We start from the raw sequence: 27,384 nt of genomic DNA, 5'->3' as shown, positions 1-27,384 counted from the left end.
GCACCGCCTTTGTGGAGTGGGACCACAGTTGCCATACGCCATTCTTTGGGTACGTATCCTGTAGTAAGGCTAAGATTAAACAGCAGCCTTATGTGCGGGTCTAGGTCCTCATTGAGGTCGTGTAGCACACAGCCGGGGACACCGTCCGGTCCCATTGATGCTGTGTTTTCCGCTTTAGAGAGCAGCTCTCACCTGGGCATCTGAGATGTTTGGGAGGCTAGACTCTGGTGGGATAGATATCTCTCCTCTTGGGGGGGAGGGAGGGGAGAAATATGCACGGAATCTGTCTGCCAGTATGTTGGCAATGTCTGTGGGTTCAGTGATCATTGTACCATTCTGGACTAATTCCGAGCATAACTGTGAGCTTCCACCCATGTTTCTCCCATAGCTAAAGAAGGCCTTATGGTTGTCTTTTGTGTCTTTCGTGAGTCCTCTCCCACAGGTGGCCTTGGATGAATGTATGTGTGATCGTATTTTACTGCTAGTATTGATCAGAGATGCCTTCCCTGTTAGGGATTTTGCTCTGTCATGTAGTAGCTTTCTTCTCTTGTTGTAGAGTTTGTTTATGGCTGGGGTCCACCAGACCATGCGCCTGCCTTTGGTGGAAAGGGTCCTGATGTTATTAAGGATTGCTTAATCCATACATTCCTGGAGGTGCTCGTAGAAGGCATTTGTAAGGGTTTCAGCAGCGTGGGTTGTGTTTTCCAATGGCTCGGAGGCCTTGCAGGGTACCACTCCAGTCTTAAGAAGTGTGAGGTTTGCTTTTGAGAAGTTCTTCACCATGGTCTCCTTTGCTGGGGTTGGGGGCGGGATGTGGATCTCCAGTGATATTAATTTATGGTCTGATCTCACCGATGAGGGATATACATCCTGTGTGGAGCATGTCGTCCCCATGTGTGATGATTAGGTCTAGTATAGTTCCTCCTCTTGTGGGTATGGTGACTAGTTGTTCCATAGCATTTGGGTGTATGAACTCCAGGAACCTTTGGCCTAGGGTGTTGGGTCTTGGGTAATGTTCCCGGTCTATGTATGGGTAGGTGATGTCACCCAATATGATGGTGTTTGGAGAGACATTCATACTCTCCAGTGTCTTCAGGAAGGCTGTGTGGGTATCCTGAGTTGGAGAGGGTGGTCTGTAGCATGCTACAAACTGTAGGGCAGTTCTACCTATGGTTAATTGCACCTGGATGGTCTCCGCTGCTACATGCGTTGCCACTAACCTGGAGGTGTGGGTATCCTTTATGCATATGGAGACTCCCCCTCCTTTTGTGGTTCGGTCCGGATTTGGGGCCGGAACGCGTGATATGAGGTATAACCTGATAGTGCTGGGGTGCTCTCAGGAGCCTTGAACCAGGTTTCAGTCACAGCACAGACATCGATGTTCTCCATACTGAGGAGGGCTTTGAGGGTGTGCAACTTGGGGTTTAGACTACTGGCATTGAGCAGTATTACCCCTAGGTCTTTCCAGGTTTGTTTTCTAGGGTGGTAGGTTTATCATTTGAGCCTTGCCTGAAAAAGGCACTATGGGGGTGGCAGGAGCCTTTGTCAATATCCAGAAGCCCAGGGGTGACAGGTGCAAGCCATCCCTTGCGAAGGAGCATGGCTTGTCAAGCATGTCATCCCAGGCAAACAGACATTGGACCCCCTTAGACTGACACCGGTAATTAAGCCAATTATTAAAGCTGATCATTTTGACTCTGCATTGTGGCATCATTCTTGGTGAGGGTAGGATACTGCTCAGGGTCAGGGTCATACCGGCCTGGGCTACATACTCTAAGAGCCCCTCTATGTCTCTTTTCATGTAGTTCAGGGAGGTACGTCTCAGGTCGTTCACACCGGCATGGACAATGACTGCGTCATACTTGTACGTGCTGCGGAGTGACCTGAGAGCTTGTGTTATGTGGCGGATTCTAGCACCCGACAGGCAGCCTACTGTGATCATTTTCTTGTTCAGTCTGGTGGGTGGGACATCAGTGTGTCTGACTATGGCGTCACCTATGACAAGTGTGTCTGGCATTGTGTGTGGCCTTAAGGGCTGTGACTGTTTAGCACACTGACTTTGAGAACTATGTGTTGAATGTCCTATGTCTTGAGGAGGCAGTTGCTTGGGTGTCTGCTTTGGAGGCCTCTGTAGTTTTGGGATATGTTTGAACAGTGCCTCCGAGTATGTCTTTGTGTGTTTATGTGTTTGTTTTGCAGTTGTGATAGTTCTATGTGAAACTGGGTTTGTGGTGTGCGTGGTGACCTTCTCCTCCTGTCTGGTCTTGCCGGTCCTGAGTTGAGAGAGCTCAGCCTCCAGTTTGGCTATATAGTTGCATCTCTCACATGTATTTGTGTTTTGTGGGGGAAGGTGTGGGTGTCTGTGTACATGAGGCAATTGTAACATTGCCTCAGGATGCCCAGATTCACCAGCTGAACAGGAGAGGACGCTAGCAATTGACCCTTCAACATGCTAGAAAACGTGAATGCGTTTCCTGTGTAACTGAGTCAGAAGGGAACTATAGGGAAATGGGTACTCAAGGGGATTCTAGGCTAATGTAGTACTTTGTTTAGTATATATGTACTTTACCTATATAAGAATGCTTTAGGAGCAAGTGCTGAGCTTTTGTGATAGAGACTAGACAGTTTAGATTGCAAGTAGAGAGGTTCTAAGGGAAAACTTGACGAGCAGAATGTACGGAGCCAGACATAGTTTAATGTTGTTTACACAGTACATGACACACATGTCCATACATGGCAGGACACAGTACAGGTATGGTGACATTGTGTAGGTGTCGTACACAGCGTGCTGGCCACTGACCTCCGGTACCACCTGTCAGCTGTGGTGCACGCTGTGCAGCAGTAGGATGCTGTACCAGTACAGGAATATGGCCGCGGTCGTGGGGTGTACACCACTATGGCGCACACCCCATAGTGTGCAGATGGGGACCCCTGCCTGTGTGGTCAGCACCCTCACAATACAATGCACCCACACACCATGTCACAGGGGGCGGACTTGCACAGGTGGCCAGTATGGCTCACACCTATGCCATCGACAGGGTTGTGCAATGCAGCACCAGTACGGGATGGTCACCCTGTGTGGTTAGTGTCTGTTCACAACAGTATATCTGCATACACCCTCACACCAGGCAGCAGACATACAAACATGTTGACACACACACATGGTGGTGACCACACATGTATACATGGAGAGACGACGTGTTGCATGTACTGCACCATCCACATCCATGCACCCCACACTGAGGTATGTACAGATCTCTACTATGGTGTACAGGGATGTGCGGCATGTGGGACATAGTCCCCCCGATATGTGGCATACATGGGCACACATTCCTGCACACATGTCGGTGCTGGGAATGCCACACCCACCATATGAGACATGTGCAGGCATGCAGCAGTATGTAGTGCATTATGCGTACCAACACTGTATCTGGCAGATGTGCCGATATATGCACTTGGGAGGTGGTAGGTGTTACAGTAGCCATGTGACATACAGTCGATGACACCTGACCGATGGGTATGCATTATGGCAGCACTGTCATGTAACAGTGACATAGCATACTGTATACACATGGCAGGGTAGGATGGTGTGTGACACACCTGTGAGCCACCACCTGCACACATGCATGTGGACAGGTGTTTAAACACATGATGTACACACATACCGCCATACGTGCTGTTACTATGCCACCATATAATGGCCCCCATGATGGGTACGCATGTGGTAGGGAGTTGCAACTATGTTATGGACATCGGCCACTGCTCAGGCATGGCTGCACCATGCACAGTACATGTGTCACGTGTGTCCCCTGTTGCCATGTGTGTATGCATTGCTACGTTTTGACATGTGTGTTGACATACATAGAACATGGACTGTGGTATGGTATCACAGCTGTCACAGGCGAACAATACAAGGGTATGTGTCCCAGTCAACACCGCTACACCCTGTAGTGGGAGCATACCACAGACATGTGTCCACCTTCCATTCATGTGTGTAGCACCGCGTACACCAGTGTTATGCATGTGGTACATCACAGGCTTCGTATGTGTCCTGTGTGCAGTCCATGCACACAGCCAGACAATCACATGTATGACATATCCGGATGTTGGTTCACTCTGGTACAGCAGCAGTCATGTGTCATAGCTGTGTCAGGGCCGTGGTATGTGTGGGGCCGACCTGTCTATGTATACTGATCTGGGCGGACCACATCACACATGTGGGATCATTGTTAGTACATCTGTACTCTGCACGACTGGTGTACATCGCTATACAGACCTGTGGACATATGTCACATACTGTTGTTGGACCGTGAGACATACTGCTGCACCGCTGATATGGTGCTGGCATGGCAGCTACAGTGTTCACTGCAGTGTGTACATGTTTGACCTGCACCCGTGACGCCTGTGATGTCATCTGTGTGTGTACAAGTAACTGCATGTGTGACTACCCTGTGCGTGTGGACGGGTTTACCTGACCGTGACCTGCGGTGTGTACACACCGTTTGCATGCCGGACGGCACGTAGCACATGCTAAGTGTGTGAGCATGCCCGGTTTGCTGTTGTGTAGGTGGACACACACGAAGTTCCACACTCTGCCTTTTCATGCTCACACTCCATGTGTATGCATGTCTGCACTTTGCAGATGCTAAGTGTGTGAGCATGCCTGGTAAGCAGTTGTGTAGATGGACACACAGTACAGTGCACACTGCGGCCGTCTGTGATCATACCCCGTGTGCATGTATGTTCCCCCTTTGCAACCGCTAGGTGTGTCAGCATGCCCAGTTTGCTGTTGTGTAGGTGGACACACACGACGTTCCACACTCTGCCCTTTCATGATTCAACCCCATGTGTATGCATGTCTGCACTCTGCAAATGCTAAGTGTGTGAGCATGCCCAGTAAGCAGTTGTGTAGATGGACACACAGTACAGTGCACACCGTGCCCGTCTGTGATTATACCCTGTGTGCATGTATGTTCCCCCTGTGCAACCGCCAAGTGTGTGAGCATGCCCGGGTTGCTGTTGTGTAGGTGGACACACACGATGTTCCACACTCTGCCCTTTCATGATTCAACCCCATGTGTATGCATGTCTGCACTCTGCAAATGCTAAGTGTGTGAGCATGCCCAGTAAGCAGTTGTGTAGATGGACACACAGTACAGTGCACACCGCGCCTGTCTGTGATTATACCCCGTGTGCATGTATGTTCCCCCTTTGCAACTGCCAAGTGTGTGAGCATGCCCGGGTTGCTGTTGTGTAGGTGGGCACACACGACATTCCACACTCTGCCCTTTCATGATTCAACCCCATGTGTATGCATGTCTGCACTCTGCAAATGCTAAGTGTGTGAGCATGCCCAGTAAGCAGTTGTGTAGATGGACACACAGTACAGTGCACACCGTGCCCGTCTGTGATTATACCCCGTGTGCATGTATGTTCCCCCTTTGCAACCGCCAAGTGTGTGAGTATGCCCGGGTTGCTGTTGTGTAGGTGGACACACACGATGTTCCACACTCTGCTCTTTCATGATTCAACCCCATGTGTATGCATGTCTGCACTCTGCAAATGCTAAGTGTGTGAGCATACCCAGTAAGCAGTTGTGTAGATGGACACACAGTACAGTGCACACTGCGCCCTTCTGTGAGTATACCCCGTGTGCATGTATGTTTCCCCTTTGCGACCGCTAGGTGTGTGGGCATGCCCAGTACGACATGCGTGGAGACACAGTACAGTCGGCACCAACGTCTGATACTAGGCATGTAGCCATGGCCAATGACATCCTGCATAGCCATGGTGGCCGTCCAGGCGAGTTATATGTAGTTGCTATGCCACAATGACTGCCTACATCATGCACGCCGGTTGCTCTCTGATAGGGTGTACTGTCTGTGGTGCATCCCGTATCCATGTCGTGATGTTGTGCTCCGTAGTTAGTTAGTATTCCCGAGGGCAGCACTGCCGTGTTACTGTACGCCCACCTTGGGATAGCAACATGCTGTGTGACTGCGCACTCTGTCTTCATTCCCTATCGGCTGCCTTGCCTCTGCAGATGATATCACCCACCTAGGAGTATGCCTCTTGACAGTGCTGTGCTCAGTAATCTCGGTAGCGCGTTCTGTAAATGCATCATGCTGTAGTGTGTGTGTGTGTGTGTGTGTGTGTGTGTGTGTGTGTGTGTTTCCAGCTGCCTATGGAGATAGTAATGCTTTTAGATGCTTCACAACACATACCTTGGCTATCAGCGTCTATTCCTTTATGGATGATGTCACCCGCCTAGAGGTATGCCTCTGACAGTGCTGTGCTCAGTAATCTCGGTAGCGCATTCTGTAAATGCATCATGCTGTAGTGTGTTCATGTAGGTAGGCGTAGGTTCAACTACCGGCCCTTCCCAGTGTGTGTGTGTGTGTTTCCAGCTGCCTCTGGAGATAGTAATGCTTTTAGACACTTCACAACACATACATTTGCTATCGGCGTCTATTCCTTTGCGGCTGATGTCACCCACCTAGACATATGCCTCTGACAGTGCTATGTTCAGTGCTCCGAGTAGCATGTTCTGTACCTGTGTCATACTGTCGTGCGGTTGGGTAGGTAGGGGTAAGGTCAATTCCCATGCCTGCCAGCTGTGTGTGTGTGTCTATGCTCCCAGCCGCATGGGTTCATAGGTTATGGTTTTAGACGCTCCGCAGCACACATATATCCTGCTGACATCTCTGTGCTTGTGGATGTTGGAACGCAGCTAGTGGACTGCCTGTGTGCCTGCATTGGTTAGTGACCTCCGTAGCGTGTTCTCCACGTGCGTCCTGCTGTGGTGTGATAGGGTAGTGATGTGTAGGTTCCACTACCGGCCCTGCCACATGTGTCTGTCTGTATCTCTCTCGATGTATATATACATACATATGTTATGCCCATAGCGCTGCTCTTGCATGGACAGCTGTCTGTCCCATGTATTGCATATATGCATGGCTGACACATAGAAATGTGGTACGATGCATATCCAAACATTGTCCATGCAACGTCCGTGTTCCGGGAGGTGTTGCACGCCCCAGAGACATCTGCTGTATATCTTGGCAGACAGCTATCCTTGCTGTACTGTCACTGTACTTGTACATGCCATAGACCTTGTGTATCATTGCCTGTTTATGGTGTGTGTATGTCTATCTGAGCTGTGTGCATGGTCGTGTGTATGTCCCACTATAATCATCTGTGCAGGTGTCGCCACTATGGGTAATCCATGTAGACAGCTGTTTCATTTGCATTTCAGCACATACCTGCGGACAGTACTACCCCTCCTACAGCAGCACATTCCATCGTCTTTCAGTGGATACTAGTGTTTCCACACACATGTATCTGTGTCTGTTCATAAGACTCCACCTCAGGGAGCGTATATCTGGACACGGCCTTATGTGATAGTGGGACACTCGGGGCCAGTCATGTCATGTTGTTCTTAGAAACATTGATAGTGGGCACAGTGATATGTTATGCATGCGTCTGGCATTTCTGTCTGATTTGGTGTCTTCCTCGTATGTTTGTCGTTGTTTCCTGTCGTCCGTTATCATGAGGGCGCCGGACTGTTACTGTTACGTGGAACACAGCGAACATATGAGGCAGACTTCTACACAGTCTGCGTACATCTGTGCAGTTGCAGGGTATGTGTCTAATACAACATACCTACTGTCTGCCTACAATACACACACAGTGTGTGACGGCATGACAGACCACATGACATTACTTTGTATTTGCATGGCACACCCACGCAGACAGTTGTATTCCTCACACAGGTCTACATCTGCTTATCCACACTACTTGTTCTTTCCTGTACCATATGTGTGCGTATTTGCGCTTCCCGTCAGTGGCGGGGCTCGCGTACGACTATGGGGGCCTGGTAATTGTTATGTTGACACTTCATGGCACCCTGGGGGACACTTCACCTTTGTGTCTGATTACCTTCCACATTGACCTTCGCGGGGCATACGTTGTCATTCACAATTACCAGTGTAGGACATATACATGTTTGCACATTTGTCCTGCTGTCTTTCTTCCCACCTGTCCACCTAGTATCACCGGTTCAGTACATGTATTCTGGACAGGTAGCTGCTTCATACCCTGACCTGTTGTCATTATGTGTACACGCCCTGACGTTCGGCCATTGCCCTTGTTACGTTTCGCATAGTGCTGTGCCTTCCTAGCTGATTGCTGCCTAGGCATTCCGGACTGTGCGGTGGGTGATAGGGAGTGCTATTTCCAAAGCATGATTAGTGACACTCATAACATCGGTATTCATGGCTACACCAGCATACCTCTCCAGTGTACCTCGTTATGAGGGACGTACCTCATTTGGGGTCTTACAAGGGTCATGCTCCTCGAAATTCCACAAAGTTCCACATTGAAAGGGTCTGTTACACATTCAGTGTTAGGAATGTTTTAAGTGAAATCCATGGTCAATTGACATTAATCATATTAATTCATTAAAGGATCTTCTTTATACGTGAAAACAGCATATTTTAACCATCCTATGACCTTCCTAGTTGAAGTTGTTAGTAAGCCATTAGTATGTGTTCCACATTTTGCCCATTTGTTCCACATTATGAAGGCGAGTGTTCCTCATTTTGGTGATGGAAGGTTGAGAGCTATGTACGCCAGTATTCGCACAATGGTCTGACTTTGTATAGGGTATTTCTAATGTAGTCCCTATCTGTATTTCCTGTGCTATGCCTTACTGCAGCTGTGTTATTCCGACAGATTTCCAGTTATGGGTGCCATCTTGGTCGTACGCATGTCCATCCATGGGAATCGCCTACAGGACACTGATATAGGGCTGTACATATTTCACACCTGCTTTCTGCATTATCCGGTGGATGCTTTGCACCATTAGTGGGGATTAAGGCATGTGTTATACCCACATCCCTCCCACGGGGCGGGCCTACGGATTCTCTGCCAAACAACACCTAGGCCCATTTCTGCATTCCCAGGTTCCCATGCCTGCAACCCTCGACGGTACACATTACACATGATTAATGTGTGCGGTACTGGGATGTGGACGCACTTCTATGGACTCGCCACTCTGGGGATATCTGTTCATATGTCCTGCATTTCATGTCCACATGTGTCATCAACCTTGAACCCGCTTTTAGTGCATGTATAGCTGTTCCGTAGTTGCGGGTGTTACTTCTTTTGCGTCAATCGCAGCATGGGTTGCGAATGGAGCAATTTTTGGAGTCCTACAATGGACACCAGTGTGCATGTGTAAAGTGTAGAACTTGCTGGACTGTCACCTTCTGGCCAGTGGTTTTGACTGCTGCTGTATGTTCCCCATTCGCAGACGTCTGTTTGACTACCCATATTATCTATTACTTGGCATATTTATATCCATGTGTCATATATACGGGACGTAGGTCTGTTGTGTGTACATATATACATGTGAACCCCTCGTTTCATACCTTGCTTTGTTACTGTCTGTGGATTACCTGTGTACACACATATATAACCATATCATATCTTTCCACTGTACAGGTTCTGGCAGAGTGTACGGATGGTTGGCCCTTTATCTTAGGTGTGTGTTACATTGACCTGTGTCTATCTGGCAATTTGCTGGCATTTCATGTGAGACTTACTTGATTCTATAGAGACTTGATTCTATAATTATGACATGCTTCCACTGACTATATTTTTCTTTGTCTTCTGGAATCTTTATGTAACCAGTCCTTTTGACACTTTCTATTGTTCATTTTTGTTTACATATATGACTACTTTGGTATGTTGTGCTATTATTGTGTGTGGAGCATTTCTCCCCGGGCCTCTACTGAGACTGGACATATATCCAGCTAGCCTAGCCCGGTCAACAAATGTAAACCAACATAAAACGTACATAAAACGTACATAAACGTACGGTGGCACCTTCTGACAAGTAGGTCGGGTTACAGATGCATACCCTTCGTCTATCCCTGCTACTAACACACCCGTTATTCTATCCACATTCTATGTTTGTCTTATCACATATCATGTGTTTCTCATTATTTGTACCAGTACTTTGCATGGCATTGTCCGGTTCCATACTTTCAGAGGCTGACAGTTTTGAGACATGTATAACTAACGTGGAGGACACAACATTAACTTACCCTGCTGTGAGTGGATCACACACGCACAGGCGCACTTGCATTTCCTAATTGTGGGTTACGCGCAGGCGCACATGCATATCCGTATTCTGGGTTACATATGTTTACTGGGTCTGTGTGATTACGTGGCCTGTATTAGTTGTGACTGTTCTGGTAACATATCTCTGATCCGGTTAACGGACGTGTGCGGAACACACTTTCACCTTTACACATGTAACTGTCTTTGCGGCACAGACGCATTACTTACACGTTCACATTTATATGTTCTATAGTCGTAATTCAAACAGGACTGCATTCACGTTGGCCGGTTGCTGTGACCACTACACGTTTGCTGTTCTGTCTCATTTATATGCATACCCATGGTACATAGCTACATTAACATACCCCCCCCCGCACTCACTTACGAAACAGGCATCCATTCTCCTGCTGGGAAAAGTGCGATACTACATGTTACACATTCCCTATTCCCTACTGCTCTTGACCCAGGATGCATATAGCGTGACCGCAGGGATATTCAGATCACAGGGGCTTATAGCCCCAACGCATACAGGTCTTTGATTGTCAGGGTGTTCCTGTGGTGCTCTGGGTTCGGTCTTGTCCGCCTAGTGTACGGAACTGCCCTGACCATGTACGAATGTCAGATGAGGCACATGGGCACGGTTTGTCCATGTCTATTATACCATAACCACCCCCATTATTCCTAACCGTGCACGCTGATTGGCCAGCGTGCCCGTTGTAGATTGGGTTATAGTAATGGCACATGGTCCGGTCGCACGGACCTATTTCCATTAGTATACCTTGGTATTTATAACCTGTCTCGCTATGTTACATGGGTTTAACATAGCATGACAGCTTTAACTGAGCCACGGTGATGTCCGTTGCTTACTTTGGGGCAGTCTCACTCTGCTACACACATTTAACATAGCGGGACAGGTTGTACAACACAGCAACAGGGACACCGAGCTCTCCGTTGCTGTTTTGTAGTGATTTGCTATGTTGACTGTGTTTTACATAGCGAGACAGTTTCGACATTAGCAAAGGACATCTCACGCAGTACGTCAGCACCGCTGCGGATGCCAGACATCTGCGGACGGGCAGCAGACAGGCATTATGCTGTGCCATTATGTCTGGGGATTAATAGTTTATTTTCCTAGTTGATATGGCATAATAGCAATAACCCACGTCTGGGTGTGGGTACTGCTGTATTTACCCACGGTTGCCTTTGTTTGGTCCCTCGGGCATCGCCCTCGGGACCGCACCACGTCTACCGTGGATATATCCAGCATTACCCACACCCAGGTATGGGTTATTGCTATGATATTCATTCCGTATGTACACAACGAGTGTTTGGACAACCAAACTGCTATTGGCATACAATGCTGTGGGTGGTGCCGGTTATCATACATATGCCATGTTCTGCGTTTTTCCCATTCACACTTGTCTATCCTCTGTCCTCATTCATACATGGATATTTATGTGGCACATGACTGAACTATGTATTACCTGCAGGTATACTGTGTACAGTGCACATATGTGACGGTTGGTTACAGTGTATCTGTGTACCTACCTCTGTGATACTGGGGACTACCACACATCCTTTGCAGCATTACATGCGTATGTACATACTATTATTCGGTGGCGTGTGGAAGGTTGTCGGAGCACCGGTTACATGTGTCCCTATTTGTGCATGCATCGTGTTGGTCTTTGTCCGGCCTTCGTTGCTATCATGGGTTGGATGGTGGTGTTGGTGTGTGTTTGGGTTGTATTTATACTGCCGATACGTCATTGGGGGGTGGGGATGACACGTGTTCCTCTTTGCAGGGGGCTCCATTATGGACATATGTGTCCTGCATCGACACTTGACACGTGCCATCTGTCCTGTGATATTGACACAGTCGTGTATGTCTTCCTGCATTACTACTTGCATGTTACAGGCATTTTGTATCTGGTACGCATGACTATTATGTTGGATAGCTTAAGCTATTCCCATGCTATGACATACCCATTCATCCGGGCATATACGTGTTATTCTATCCTTTGCATTGGCCGTGGGTGTTTTGCCATACGGAACAACACATATTTACGAGTGATGTCCCACCTTGACATTCTGTGCATGTGGCAACCCTGCTGGGGTGACCTGCTTGGTAGACGGCTGTTCCACCCTGTGTATTGTGTTTGACATGTCTGCATAGCTAATCATCGGTACAGTGGCTGCACATACTGCTTTGTCCAGATGTGTCCAGTTATGGACACTGTGGAGTGTGAACACCTATGGGGTTTCGACAGGTCTGTACCCACGTGTGGGATGTACACATTCTGCCAACACATTCACATGCAGCCATTTGGATATCAGTACCTGGGATGGGATGTTGACATGTGGGGTACATATTTGCACGTGTGTCACTGCCTAGGACAATACTTCCTACTACATCTGGGGTATGCCCGCTGTGTGTAGGTGTGCAGCTGCGCAAGGCTGCTAGCTGGATTGGGTGGACAGTCGGACATGGGTGCGGGTTACGTGCTATGACGGGGTTGTTGTGTATTACATTTGCATGCATTGGTTCTGCTTCTGGATATTCCGATTCGGCATACGCCATCCTATGTGTATGTGACAGGTACGTTGCTGTGTCTAGCACATTTTACTATACACATGTTTGTCTGTGTTTGGGATATCTGGTTTCTTTCTGGTTGTTATATGGCCACGACTGCCCAGCTGTGTACTCTCACTACCACTGTGGGACTGCTGGTGACCATGCCCATGGGGCTAGTCGTGTGTAGTTGTGGCGTGCTGACATGATGCAGTACACCTCCACTGGGTATGCCTGCTGACAGTGCATTGCATGACGGACACGGTATTCCAAGTATCCTTTGTTCCATGGGCGGGAACATTTTGTACTTCATGGATTTATGTTTGGTTCTCCATTTTGTGTGGACGGGTACTATGTTGCATACTCTGCATACGTTTCATTATCCACAGACACTGGTTGGTGCAGTTACTATTGCAGGCAGCCTGTGACAGTCAGCACTTTAGGTTGCTCATCGCCTGCTGGCTTGGCCACGCCTACGGGCGCATCCTACTTGAGCTCCCTGGACTCGCGCACGTGCCCTATGCACATGGTTGTGGTTGTAGCGCACACTCATTACTATGCATGTGGCGCTGCTATGCCAGTTATACGCTGCACGGCCGGCACAAGCCTTATGCCGGCCTTGCGCCGAGCTTCATGAATCCGGAGGTGTAACTCCACTGAAAAATGCTAAATGCATCCAACGCATGAAACTGCCACAGCGTGTAAAAACAGCAAGAAGATTTAATGATTTCTGATGAAGCTCATATTGTGATGAGTGAAAGCGCTCAACATCAGTGTATACTACTACTTGTTTTTGAATGTTTTATTGTGGATTAAATCTTCTTGCTGTTTTTACATGCTGTGGCAGTTTCATGCGTTGGATGCATTTAGCGTTTTTCAGTGGAGTTACAGTTTATCTTGTTTCAGTAATGAAATGCAGTTAATCATTAAATTGCTTTAAAACATTGCAAATGTGATAAATTAGCTCACAATCACAACAGTAAAAAACAGCTGAAATTAAGCAGCAATTCAGTAGAATGCTGCCATCAATTTAATAAGGCTACTGACAAGCAGTAACAAATGCGGCAAACTACCGGCAAGCCGTAACAAAAACACCTAAGCACAAGCAGCAAAATGAAGTAGGAAGAGGCACAGTATATAGCTACATATATATATATATATATATATATATATATATATATATATATATATATATATATATATTTATATATTTTGTTTTTTGTTTTTTTGGTTTTTGTTTTTTGTTTTTTTTGTTTTGTTTAAGTAGAAAGTGAGGAGACAGAAGATAATTCAAGTTTGAGAAGCTAAAGGGGTGGGCCTTCACAACTGATCACACTGTACTCAGTAAAATGAGCTGATGCAGTGGGGCTGGGAGGAGTGTCCGATATCAGATTTATAGTAGAGGCGAACAACTCAAAATCCACCAAGGTTTAAGACCACAACAACACTTGGGCAGGTGGGTGAGGATACAAGATCAGAACAGAGGTATGGATTGAATTCACTAAGCCTAAAAAAACAGTTGCACAGTTTAAATAGATATGCAACAAAAACAGTTGCACAATTTAAACAGATATGCAGCAAATATCCAAAGGCACATAAAGTGAACCAAAACAGTGCAGTAATCCAATAAAGTAGTCGCAAGTAATATAAAATAAACTTTTAATAAATGTAAGCTCTTTCACAGTATTCAAGGTACTGCTTCCTCAGACATATATGCAGCAAGTATTGTTTTAATTAATCAGAAGTGCAGAAAACAGTTGAAAAATAAGCACTTGTCTTTTGTAGTCTCATAACAGTGTTTGAAAAACAACAGAACAAGGGCAGAAGGCCTAACTCATGGCAGCTTTGAGCAAACAAGCACAAACTGGTTTAAACACTGGCTATTTAAGGCAGAGAAACAGGAACCAGACAAATTATCCATTAAAAAAAAAGAGCCCTGTAGCAGTAACTCTAGCCACATCAGACCAAAATGAAACCCTCTCCCATGAAAAAAACAGCTAGGCCTCTCTAGAAAAAGATTAACTGTACTACAAGCTCCGAAGGTCACAGGCAGTACTAGATTCAGCTCTGTGCTAGTGTTTTTCAAGTGCAGCAACAAGTAAAGTGAACAGAACAAACAAAAACAAAAAGGAGGCAAAGATCAGAACAGAGGTAAGGATTGAATTCTCTAAGCCTAAAAAAAACAGTTGTACAGTTTAAACAGATATGCAGCAAATATTGTTTTAGTTAATCAGAAGTACAGAAACAGTTGAAGATAAGCACTTATCAGTTGAAATCTCACAGCAGTTTTTGTAAAACAGCAGAGCAAGGGCAATAGGCTTAACTCATTGCAGCTTTGAGCAAACAAAACAGTTTTGGCAACAGAACAAGGGCAGAAGGCCTAATTAATTGCAGCTTTGAGCAAACAAACTGTTTTGGCTTCTATTGCAATATAATTACTCCAAAATGGAAAAAAATGGGAAAATAAAATGAAATAGAACATAGAAAGTAAAACATAGTGATGATATTGGGGCAGGAAAATAAAGATGAAGCAATATAGGGTGATGCTAGGTAATCTCAACAGTACAGTACATGCACAATGATTTAGATCCATGCTATAATCAACAGTTTCCTATCAGTAACTCAATACACAGGTGGTCGAGTCCACCTCCATGATTCCTACATCCCAAACGATGGAATGTCGAAAACTGACATTACTGACTGTCCAAACTTGCCCCCCCTTCTTGACCTATGGTAATGTTTACTCCTGGTTCTAGAGTGGTAGGGAGTTCCGTGATTTGTTGTTTGTTCCATGTATGCCAGTATCTGGCTTTCTAACTTTCACTGAACAGTTTGAGTTATTGACAGAAAACCATAATCATCCATAATATTTATAGACCTAAACTCCATATGTTCTGATTCACTTTGTTGAATAAAATAGTATGTTTATACTGAGTAAAAGTACTGATTATATAACATTACACATAAATGTCGTGTCTTGTTTCCATAGCTACAAATATATTTATTTCTCTGGTAGGGTCAGTTACAAAACATTTTACTCAAAGTGCTATTTGTTTTTCTCTGTTTTTCAGAAAAGTGATAAATACAGTGGCTACCCTCTTTACCATAGTGTGTATGAAACCTTTGAAGTAGTGGAGAGGTTCTATGACCACACCTTTCGGAATCATCTTGCTGTAGCTCATGTACGAGGAGGATTAATTTTTGAACTGGCAGAGAGACCAGTCATACCCTTTGACCCCAGGGATTATGCTGAAGCTTTAAATATTTACACAAATATCATCTTCAATATGGCCAAGAAGCATAATACAGACCTTCAGTTATATACAATTTCTTTTGGTACGTACAAGTAGCTTTGCTTATTTAAATTTTCACTGGTTTTATTAAAATTCATAGATCTGTAGAATGTAAAGCTTTAGTCTCCATTCAGTATGTTAATAAGAGTTGTTTTATTTCAGCTATAGTACAGAGCCATTTACTGTTAAGATCTGAACATTTATATCATTAGTCTGATGAGCTACAATGTTTTCCTTGTGATGGCTGCTGAGTTTAACATGTTTATTTCAGGTTTTTCTAAGTCTTCTACTTAACTTGTTTTTTTCTCTTGTGCGTTTGCAAGTAAAACATTGCAAATGCATGTAGAAAGGGCACTGATTCTGTTACATCATTGTATCGCTTGTGGCAATTGCCATCATTCTTTCCTGGAGATCCCATTCAATTCATAACTGCCAATGACATCACATGCAGCTCCACATCATGACCCCTGAACCCATTCTTTACATGCCATCTGAAATCAACCTGCACTAGCAAACAGGTGAAGGTAAGAGTAACTGTAAGGTGAAGCAGGCGCCATCTAAAAAGATGCTTACTAATGCAAGGCTTTTGAAAGACTGCATACCAAATTTCAGCTATTAGTTTCCTCTATAGCAGCTCTGTCTCTACAAAGGGCTGGATGAGTTCCATGAATATAGCATATTCCACACTGCAGAGGTAACTCATCACAGGGGTATACAATCTGTACTCACCAGAAATTATTATTGGTGTTATTTTTTTTGCAAATACTTACGTGAGTTAGATGTTATACTCTGGCACCATGGTAGGGTGTAAGCCCCTCACTGCATAGTTGTGGCTCATGTCATGATAGCCAAGGTGATTACTTGGGCTAGGGATGCCGCTTCCACTATGTGTGAGCAAAAGCGCATGCACCGAGGATTGTGGTCCCCAAACTGCATTTACTGAAAAAAATGCTGAAAAACACTTTATTAAGTGTTTTTTTTTTTTCAGGGGGCAAGCTCCCTGTACCCTATACCTATATATACCAACTCTAAAGCTGTACCGACTTGAAAAATGAGGAAATTCTCTCAGAAAAGGGCATCACTGTCAGCACAATCTGATGACAGTGATTTCCTGTGCAAGAGCTCCAGTTATCAGTGAGTAGATCATCGAGAAATTTAACCTCAACCATTCAGTCTTTGGGCACCACTAGGGCAATGGGCATATCTCTCAACTGTCCAGATTTTCACCTCATATTTTTGGTCCATTCTTCATAAAATTTGTGGTTTTCTGGCAAATCATTAAAAACTGAAGTCACTAAATAATCACAGATATTTGAGTTTCAGACTTCATAAACTTGAGAACATGCATGCTAAGACAAAACCTTTCATTCTAGCTACTTTCTAAGTTTATAGGAACAATAATTAAAATCTGCATCTATTTTTTGGGTCTTTGTTCCCCATTATGTTAGGCTTTGTCCATATTTCTTGTGCTAAGAGGTTAAGTGGTATGGTAATAGGGACTGCCTGATGTGTCCGTTAAGATGGAGCTGGTTAGTCCATGAAAGGGGAGCAGTCCAGAGAGCCACACTGCTGCTAGCAGAGTTAGGTTGTATTCTATAGTTGGCTGTACCCTCTCTACTTGTGGTTGTTTACCATAGATTCCAGAAGCTATTAGGTGTGATTCCTTGCATGTTCCTGCTCAGGTAACATGGTCAGAAATGCTTCCCAGATCTGCCCACTCACCCTGCCCCAGCATATACATTGAGCTCTGGTATCTACCTGAAACAACTCTTCTATCCATATGAATATCCAACTTAAAGACAGCACCCCACCGTCTATGCTATGTTATAAAAAGCATTGAGAAGACCACGACTCGAACAAGGAAAAACGTTTAATGACAAATCCACACTAACAAGTTAGTCCACGGTACAAATTGTTAAGTGCTTTCATCTGCTTAGGCAGACTTCTTCAGAACAATAAAAACTGTTTGAACTCATCCATTTAAAAACTTTTTGGTGCCACAAATTCTTCCTCATATTTAAAGTGCTAGTGCGCTACATCTAAAAACCTAATCATGATATAATCTCATTTCACAAAATGTTAATAATATATTTTGATTATCGCATTACTATACATTACTCTGTGAATAATAAACCATTATATTAGTACATAACTGATGTCATTTAAAAATTATTTTTAAAAATTCTTATAAAAAATTATTTTTAAAAACTAATGGCAATACTATGAAGACTTAGTGTAACAAGTTAATAAATGAAACAAATTTAAATACATATAAAAAATATAAAAAACTTTGGAACTTTTATTTCTATGCAAACCACTTATTATTATCTGGTGTTATATTTCTTTATTGCAGCAGCAGAAAAGGTTTTATAGATATATAATCATTAATACCTGGTTCCCTAGTAGCATCTGTCAACATCTGCCATACACTTTCTCTTTTACTTAAAAGTGCTTTATGGTTGCCCCCGAGAGGATATGATGACCTGATCAATTATGGCAAATTTAAAGCTATGTTTTTCTCCATGTTTACAAATGTGTCTATATAGTGCATTCTTCATATCTTTGACCTTGATTTTATACATATGGTCATATATACGTTTTCTGAGTTGTCTTTCAGTCTTGCCTATATAAAAGGTAGAGCATGATATGCATTTAGCCAGGTAAATGATATTACTGCTGTTATAATTTCCCTTCCTGAATTTCACGAAGGTCTTGTTTATATCATCCAGTCTGCAGCCTTCTATTTCATTTATAGCTGAACACTGGTTACATGACCCACACCTCCTAGTGGCTTTATTTATTCTATAACCTTCAGTGTTCGATGTGACTACTTGCAAACATTTCTTAATATTTCTACCCATCTTGTACACAAAACAAGGTTTTTCACCCACTGCTTTTTTTACTTCATCTACTATCAAGGTGCTCCAATGTCTTGCAATAATATTTTTAATTTCATTCACATAATGTGAATATGTTAATGTGCATACTCTGTTAAAGGGTAATTTATCAGACTTTTCATCCCGTACCTTAATATTATTCAACTCTGTGCCCAATATGAGTGGGTACTTTTTACCCCATTCATTAATGACATAACTTGAAATATCACTAAGTAACCACCAAGGGTAGCCTCTATTTGCAAACATAGAGGTTATGAATTTTATTTATTTTTTCCATAACCTCAAATTTTGAGGACATTCCAGCTGCCCTTATGCATTGTCCTTTAAAAATGTTTTTTAACATATGCCTAGGGTGGTCACTTGAATATTCCAAATACTCATTAGAAAACGTGTCCTTCCTATATATTTCAGCTTGGAATCCCATATTGGTATGCCTTATATATGTGTCCAAATATGGTATACCTTCTGTACCAACTTTGTGGGTAAATTTTAAAAAATCACTCTTATGATTTAAAAAATCAATGAAGTCTTTAATGATTTCTACTGGCCCATTCCATAATACAAACATATCGTCCAAGAATCTTGTGTAATAGGATATATGTTTGTAATAATCACTACTAAATAAATGTTTATTTTCCCATTCCAACATAACCATATTTGTGAATATGGGGGCACATGAGGCCCCCATAGCCACACCTTTGGTCTGTTTGAAATATTCCCCCTCGAAATAAATGAAGTTATTTTCCTCATTGTTAAATTGTTCCTTTAAGGCAGCTTTGAAAGTCTGTAAATTAGGGTTGTTTATGGCTATGAACTGGTACTGGAGGAGCAAGTAACTATGATAACAACAATAACAATTTGAGCAGTTGATGTTCAGTCAACAAATCATATAAACAGCAACAAAGATATCAGCATGCAAAACAGTGAAACAAAGCTGGGTGTACCAAGAAGTTTCCATAAATAAGCAAGTAGCAGCACAGAATTCAGCACAGCTTTGAGCCAAATTGCACTACTAATAGCAATCTTCAGACATCATGCAAAGTAGGTGAGAGAACAAGATGAAGGTAGGGGCTGTTAGCTAACAATTGTAAACATTTCAAAACAAACTGATTGGATGTATATGATGCAATGCCCTTGTTTCTGACAGCAGTACAATGTGATCAGTCCAGTAGCAAGTCTTCATGGTTTACTGGCAATGCTTTATAAAGAGCCATGAAACTAAAGCAAGGTACAAATTATATGTAGATGTGTGTACAGTATGTGCACATGTGTATGCACATGCACATGTGCACGTGGGTATGTGTGTGTGTGCATCTGTCTGTGTGTGTGTTTGTGTGTCCATGCGCACTTGCATGGGAGGAGTCAGACCTTCTAAGGATGACACTGTAGTGTTGTTTCTCCTTATGCCCTATGGAATTAGAATATTTTTCTTTCTTCATTTAAACTTTTAAATGGATTCCAAAATAATGAAGATGGGGTATCCTTCAATGCTGACAATTTTCAAAGAAGCAAATGCTGGCTAGAAGTTAGATTTTTTTTTCTTTGAATAGCTCATAGTGATCTCAAAAGGAATGGAATCCTATAATGCAACTGCCAAGGAACATCAAGAAAAAAAAACAACACTTCACTGAATGAGAATGTAACCTTGGAAAAGGCTGTGGTTGCCCTGACACTCAAGAAACCTATATTTGATCCTAGTATACAAGACAATTTTGGCCCTAGCTATAAGGTTATTGAAAATATTGTTTTTATGCAACTTTAGACTCCTTGACAATTTCCACTCTTGGTTTTGCACTTGTATTACTGAAACTGAGCTCATGTAGGTGGCAAATTATCTGCTAATGGCCACAGACCATTATTACAGACCATTATTACTCAGTTTTGGTTCTGCTGGTTCTCTCGGCTACATTTGATACTGTTGATCATGGCATGTTGACTGACCATTTAAAATCATATTGTATTCTCTCTGTGGTCTAGACTGATTTGCATCACACTTTTTAGGCCATTTCTGAAGGGTTTGGTTAGGTTTGAATACATCTTCACATATCTTTTGGAATGTGGATGTCCATGGGATTCATATTCTAGGCCTGATATACTTCACAGTTTACATGCTTCCATTAGGAGATCTTACTAGGAAGTGAGGACTGTCATACCATAGTTATGCCGATGACACCCAAATTTACCACTCCTTCCTTCAGGATGAAAAGGTGAGTGTGTACTCCCTTGCTGACCACCTTGAAGATATAAATTTAGGGCTGTCTAGTAATTGCTTGAAATTGAAAATCAGCAAAAATGAGCTATGTCAGTTTATTCTACTGTGATTCCTTTGCTCCTTCATTTCCAAATTACATACTCTGTAAAGCAAACATGCTTCAGTGTGCTAAAAAAATACAATGCTGATGTTACCCTGGACTTCAAGACTAGTGTCGCTGTTGTCAAATTTTCATGTTTTTACTTGCAAAACATATCTAAGATAAAACACATTTTGTCCCATGCTGGTCCTTCACTAGTAGTTTATGCTTTAGTGTCATCAAGGCTGGATTACTGCAATGCCCTTTATCTAGAAAGTCTGGACTCTAAGCTTGACTAATTACAGTAGATGAAGAACTCAGCTGCCAGGCTACTGACAGGTACTTCGTGTTACCAACATATTGATTCTGTTCTTTGTAATCTGCACTTTCTACTAGCTTGATTCAGAATTATATCTAAAGTCCTGGTGTTGGTGTATTTGTCTCTATATGGTTTGGGTCCCTAATACCTGAAAGAGTTAGTGGTGCCGTGTGCCCCTTCCAGGTTGTACATACAGCCACTCGGGCGATGATGGTGATCCCACAGGTGTGGCTTGAAAAATCTGAAGTGCAATCTTTTGCTTATCAGTTTCTCCAGGTGTAGAACTTACTATCAGAGCTTTGGAAATACACAACCCTACTGACTGACTGCAGAAGTTGACTTACAAAATGTCTCTTCAATTTTGCATATGAAGAAATAGTGTGATTGTTAAGCATGTTTTAATCTTCAAGTGATTTTATATGTAATTACTTGTTTAAGCATTTTTACATTTTTGTTGTTTAATTTATGCTCAATTTTCAGTATACGTTTGTGGAAAACAACTAAATAAACTGAAGGTGAAATAAGGTGTCAAAAATAAACTTTAAATAAAATGTAGAAAATGAAACCAAAGAATTAGAAAACCACAGAGACCCAATATGCAAATATTAGGCATACTGTAAAGCACTCCAGAGCAGATGTGTAAACTGATAAATGGTAGAAGTTAGGCACACACCAATTAATTTGCATTAAGAAATTGAAAGCATGTACAGACTTGGAAGAAGAACAAATGATCTTCAGAAACCCAGAGACATGTTTAGCTGACCAAATTCTTTCTCATCTAAAGAGTGGTTCAGCTCTAAAAAAGGGTAGGGGTGGTATGTACTGTGTAGTAAAATAAATGGATATAAAGTCTGATTTCTTTCACTAAAGATCTTTAAATATAAACTAGAAAACATCTCCTTAGGATATCTGTTCTGAATAGTGTATCATGTAGCATTACTAATGTGGTGGAGCTACCAGAAAGCATCTTGTCCAGCAGCGAAAAATAGAATATTTATAGAGAAAATGGCCGACAGAGACTGGAACATTAAAGGAGATGATTTAAAGGTCAACTGTTAATTAAAGGATGTGGAAAGGGGGGCAAACTGTAGAAAACAAAGATTAGATAATGACATGTTAGATAACCAAAACTAGAAAATGTCTAACTTGTAGTAAAGCACTGTATCCAGAACAAGAAAAGGACTAACTGATATCAAAGCCAGATACAAGTAACAAGTGGTCCAAATAAAAGAATCAGTTAACAGCAGAATGCAATGGCTGTTGCTGTCCTTGTTACAAAACAAAATCCTTTGGATAAAAAGAATAATCTAGTTTGAATAAGCAGAAGTCTGGAAAGATTGTTGCAAATAACTGACATCTCAGTCCCTCAAAAACAAAGAAACATGTCCCCAGGGAATTCAAGCTGCCAAGAGGATTACTGGTCTCAAACATATGTCCTATGCAGCCCAACTGAAAAAAACTTTGACTGTACTCAGTGGCATATCACTTACTCAGAGGTGATCTCTGCCTGACTTACAAAGCCATGTCCAACTCAGAACTGATGGACATACTCCACCTAAAGAAATCCAAGTCACTGTGAGCCATGCGCTCTAGTGAGGTAAACCTCATCACAACAATAAATAGAACATGCTGGAGGGATAAATTCCTGTCACAGAGACTCCCCATGCTTTGGAACAAAATAACAAATTACATCAGGCAGAGCCCCTCACTAACACTCTTCAAGAGAAACCTTGACAAGTAGATGGTAACAAAGTACACCCTTGGGATCACTTCATTGGCTCTGCTTGACAGAGGATCAGTTAATTAATCAATGGGGCAGCGAAAGCCAACACACTCTGGCTAGGCTTATAAATGCCCTTGGGCAGATAGTCTAGTACCTACCTATGAACCTATGAACCTATAAAGGAATGCACAGGGGACTGTTCTCAGGATAATCAGATTGTCCTGAAGTGTATTTTTTATATTTTTTTCAACCCCTTCATCCAGTGTTGGCCTGAACAAAAGTCATGTATAAGAAAAGAAATTTGGTCTTATTTTTGTTTTTCAAGGAAGAAATAAGTTAAAATAAGTTGTGCCAACAGCATAATGTTCAAAGCTGACAAAATATTGTTTCTCAATAAATAAACAGTCATGTCAAATGCTTGCAAGAAAGTGTAAATCATGCTGTAGAATGGTGCCTGCCTTCTTATTCTCACAAAATATAACAACCTTCTGCATACCCCTCTAGTGTTAGACTAGGAGGGAAGTGAAATAAATGACCACAGTAATATATTTCAATTTGCTGCTGTTAGACCTCTAGACATGTATGCACAGCATACCTCCTTATACCTGCCTCAAAAAGATAGCCATTTGAGTACCATGTGAGAAGGTTGGGGTTAGCATAATTGTTAAGGTTTTTACCTCAGTTACAAACTACAGGGTTTGATTCTTACCATTGCAAGAGAAATTGGCTAGGTTTAACATGGCCCACAGTTGCAGCTAGTTTCATAGTTACCTATGAACATGTCTGAACATGTATGTTGATTGGGAGGAGTTAAAAAAGAAATACTAATAAATCACAGTGATGCAGTCTAACATGTTGTACCTAAGCAGTAAACTGTCCTTGGACAAACTAACTAACTGTGAAAAGTTTACAAGATTTTTGGCAATGATAATATTCTCCTTTAATGTTATGACATTTTGAAAATAACTGTGCTCCAAACCAGTAAACCAGTAAATCTATATCCATTGTGTATATATATATATATATATATATATATATATATATATATATATATATGTATATATATATATATATGGGTCTACTTCATAACAATGAAAGACCAGAAGACCAAAACCCAGAACACCGAGACGAAAACAACAAAACCCCAGAACACCGAAAGCCACATAACTTTACAACACACACATAACACACAAAAACGCACACACAACTGCCCCACACTACCAAACTCAACACCCTACACTAGTGCTAGGCAAGCCCCCCTGCACCCCCCACACCCCCCTACTTTAATATTCTAACTCCGAGATCACACAGACACACAAGGCAAACTCACACCCACACAGTACAGTCCCTCACACACCAAAGTCACAACACACACTTACACACAGCAACTCTCCTCACAAATACACTCACACATACACACTTACCTACAGCAGAACACCAAAAGCGCTAATTCAAACTCCCATAACATCAAGATTTTGAATTTCACGCTTTTTGGTGTTCTGGGGTTTCGTTGTTTTCGTCTCACTGTTCTGGGTTTTGGTCTTCTGGTCTGTCATTCTAATGAAAGAGACCCATATATATATATATATATATATATATATATATATATATATATATATATATATATATATACACATACACACATATATAAATATATAAATATATATATATATATATATATATATATATATATAAACAGTCTGTGCACATATAGTGTTAATGGTTTACTAACAATCTGTATAACATATATGCAATTAATTTACCTTATACTGTTTCAGGAGCTCAGTTTTTCTCCTGTTCTTCCAAAAAATAGACATGTAACTAGATAGATAACCCAGTAATCAAGCAATCAGATGAACAAATAAGTAAATAAAAGCTACTTTTCTCATAGCAGACTGGTTGACCTTTAAGTATTTAACTTGAAGTCTTTATTTTACTACTGGAGACATTACAAATACATTCTATATTATATGTGCATGTGTGTGTGTGGCGGGGGAATAAAGACAGAGAAGAAGAGATTTGCTCTGTTTAACTATTTTCCTCCTGATAGTATATTGGTAGTAATCTGAGTACAAGTTAAGGAAATGGTCAACCTTCTAATTACCATGTAATATATTAGCAAAGGAATAATTCTAGCATTAGTTAAAAGCTGACTGGCAAGTTCATTGCTGCAAAGTTAGTAATATGGTGGTGTGTGAGCATATGAGACAACACAGGCTACCAGTGATTAGCAAATCTTTCTACACTGTATCAGTTACTACTTTGCCCTGATTTCCCCTCCAGGGAAGTCACCAAGAGACACTGTTCTCCACACTTGCCCCTGCCAGACTCCTATATACCTTTCCCCTGATACCTCTAATTCCAAAATTCTTATAGAAAGCACACAGGCTGAAGAGCAAGTAATCCTCAATGCACCTTACTGGCCTTAACAGATATGGTTCCCCTTTCTTTGACATTGCCTGATTAAATGACCTTGGACTCTGGATCTGGCTTCAGACCTCCTGTCCCATCCAGATGGACTAGATTATCCTTATCCAGATATTCTGAACCTCAAGCTGGTAGCATTGTTCCTCCAGATCCATTAGTTGCCAAGCATCTTAACATTTCTTCCCCGGTATGTCAAATTCTCCTAGCTTCTCATAAACATTCTACCCATAAATTCTATGCTAGTAAATGGAAGAAATTTACCATTTGGACTTGTGAGAAGGATATTGACTTCTATTCTGCTTCTATTGATAATGTTTTAGATTACTTAGCCTCCCTTTTCAATGTAGGAGCTTCCCCTTCTACAACCAGAGTACAACTAGCAGCAATTGCAAATTTCCATGATGATGTGGAAAACAGTTCCTTGGCTTCTCATAGACTTTGCAAGTCATTTTTAAAAGGGACACTTTTGCTGAAACCTCCTTTCAAATATCCTACTCCACCTTGGGGCCTAAACGTAGTGTTCCAAACTATTGTACATTTTTCCTTCAAACCATCTGCAGACTGTGATCTAAAGTATTTGTCATGGAAAACATTATTTTTGGTGGCAATAACCTCTGCTAGAAGAATTTCAGAAATTCAGGCCTTATCATGTAAACAACTTTATCTGGTTTTCCCAAAGACAGAGTTTCCTTATAAACAAATTCCACCTTTCTAACCAAAGTACTATCAGAGTATAATATCAATCAGACTGTTAATTTGCCTGTATTCTTTCCAAACTTTTCAAACAGAGGTGAATACTGTTTGCATTAGCTATATGTTCACAAACAATTTTTATCTTCACAGGGCTAAGGACATGAGAAAATCTAACCAACTATTTGTCTACTTTTCCCTTTCTAGGTTTGTTAAACTATTCAGCAATATGACCTTAGCCAGATGGCTCAAGGATTGTATTTTCTTTATTTATGATAAAAATAAAATCGCCTTACCTAGGCCTGCTAAAACACATTCTACAAGATCTGTAGTCACTTCAGTAGTTTTCCAGTCTAGAGCTTCGATGGCTGATATATGAGCAGCAGTAGAGCTTCAATGGATGATATATGAGCAGCAGCTACTTGGGCTTCTCTTCATACCTTTATTACTCATTACAAATTGGATTTGCTGTCTTGGGGAAGAGCATCCTTTGGTTCAGTGGTGCTCAAGAATGTCCTTCCATGAGTCCTCCCAAGGTCTAAGGTAGCTGAAGACTCTGACACATATGTCAAGGATAAAATGAAAATTAATAACATCAGATAAAGAAGCTATGCACTTACCATAATGTTGCATCTGTGTTGCCCATTTCCATTTATCCGTGATTCCCCTCCCTCCATCCCCTGACCTTTGAAGACTCTTTGGTGGAATGAATAATGTACGTATAACTTACTGTGATCAAGGCATAGCAGATATGGCATCTGTTGAGGCTTCCTTATCTATCACTTTATATCTAATCTGCAAACTCAATCTGAGGTAATTGGGAGAAAGGTATTGTGGGTAGGGGTGAGGCTCTCAACAGTTTTTGGTCAGCGCAAGCTGTAGTAATGGCCGAGTTGGTTCCGATATCGGAACCAAACCCATATGTCAGGAATACATGAAGATGGACAACACAGATGGAACATTATGGTAAGTACATAACTTCTTTTTTATGCCAGCAACAAATAAACATGACAAAACAGGCTTCTATATTATTCCTTATCCATCTTTTTT

General features: G+C 42.3%; 1 protein-coding gene across 1 annotated transcript in view; it reads left to right on the top strand.

Moving 5' to 3' along the window:
- Positions 1-27,384, top strand: part of LOC122802543 (glutamate carboxypeptidase 2-like) — a 1,225,297-nt gene that overhangs the window by 969,313 nt on the left and 228,600 nt on the right. The window contains exon 16 of the mRNA XM_044072203.1: positions 15,766-16,030. Within this exon, the coding sequence (XP_043928138.1) occupies positions 15,766-16,030 (265 nt within the window). The remainder of the gene's footprint in view (positions 1-15,765; positions 16,031-27,384) is intronic.

The sequence above is a fragment of the Protopterus annectens genome, chromosome 5.part0 (genome assembly GCF_019279795.1).
Source record: "Protopterus annectens isolate FY-2018-M chromosome 5.part0, PAN1.0, whole genome shotgun sequence".
NCBI classification, from domain to species: domain Eukaryota; kingdom Metazoa; phylum Chordata; order Ceratodontiformes; family Protopteridae; genus Protopterus; species Protopterus annectens.
The sequence above is the reverse complement of the archived record's forward strand: the minus strand, read 5'-3'. Positions and strand labels throughout refer to the sequence as shown.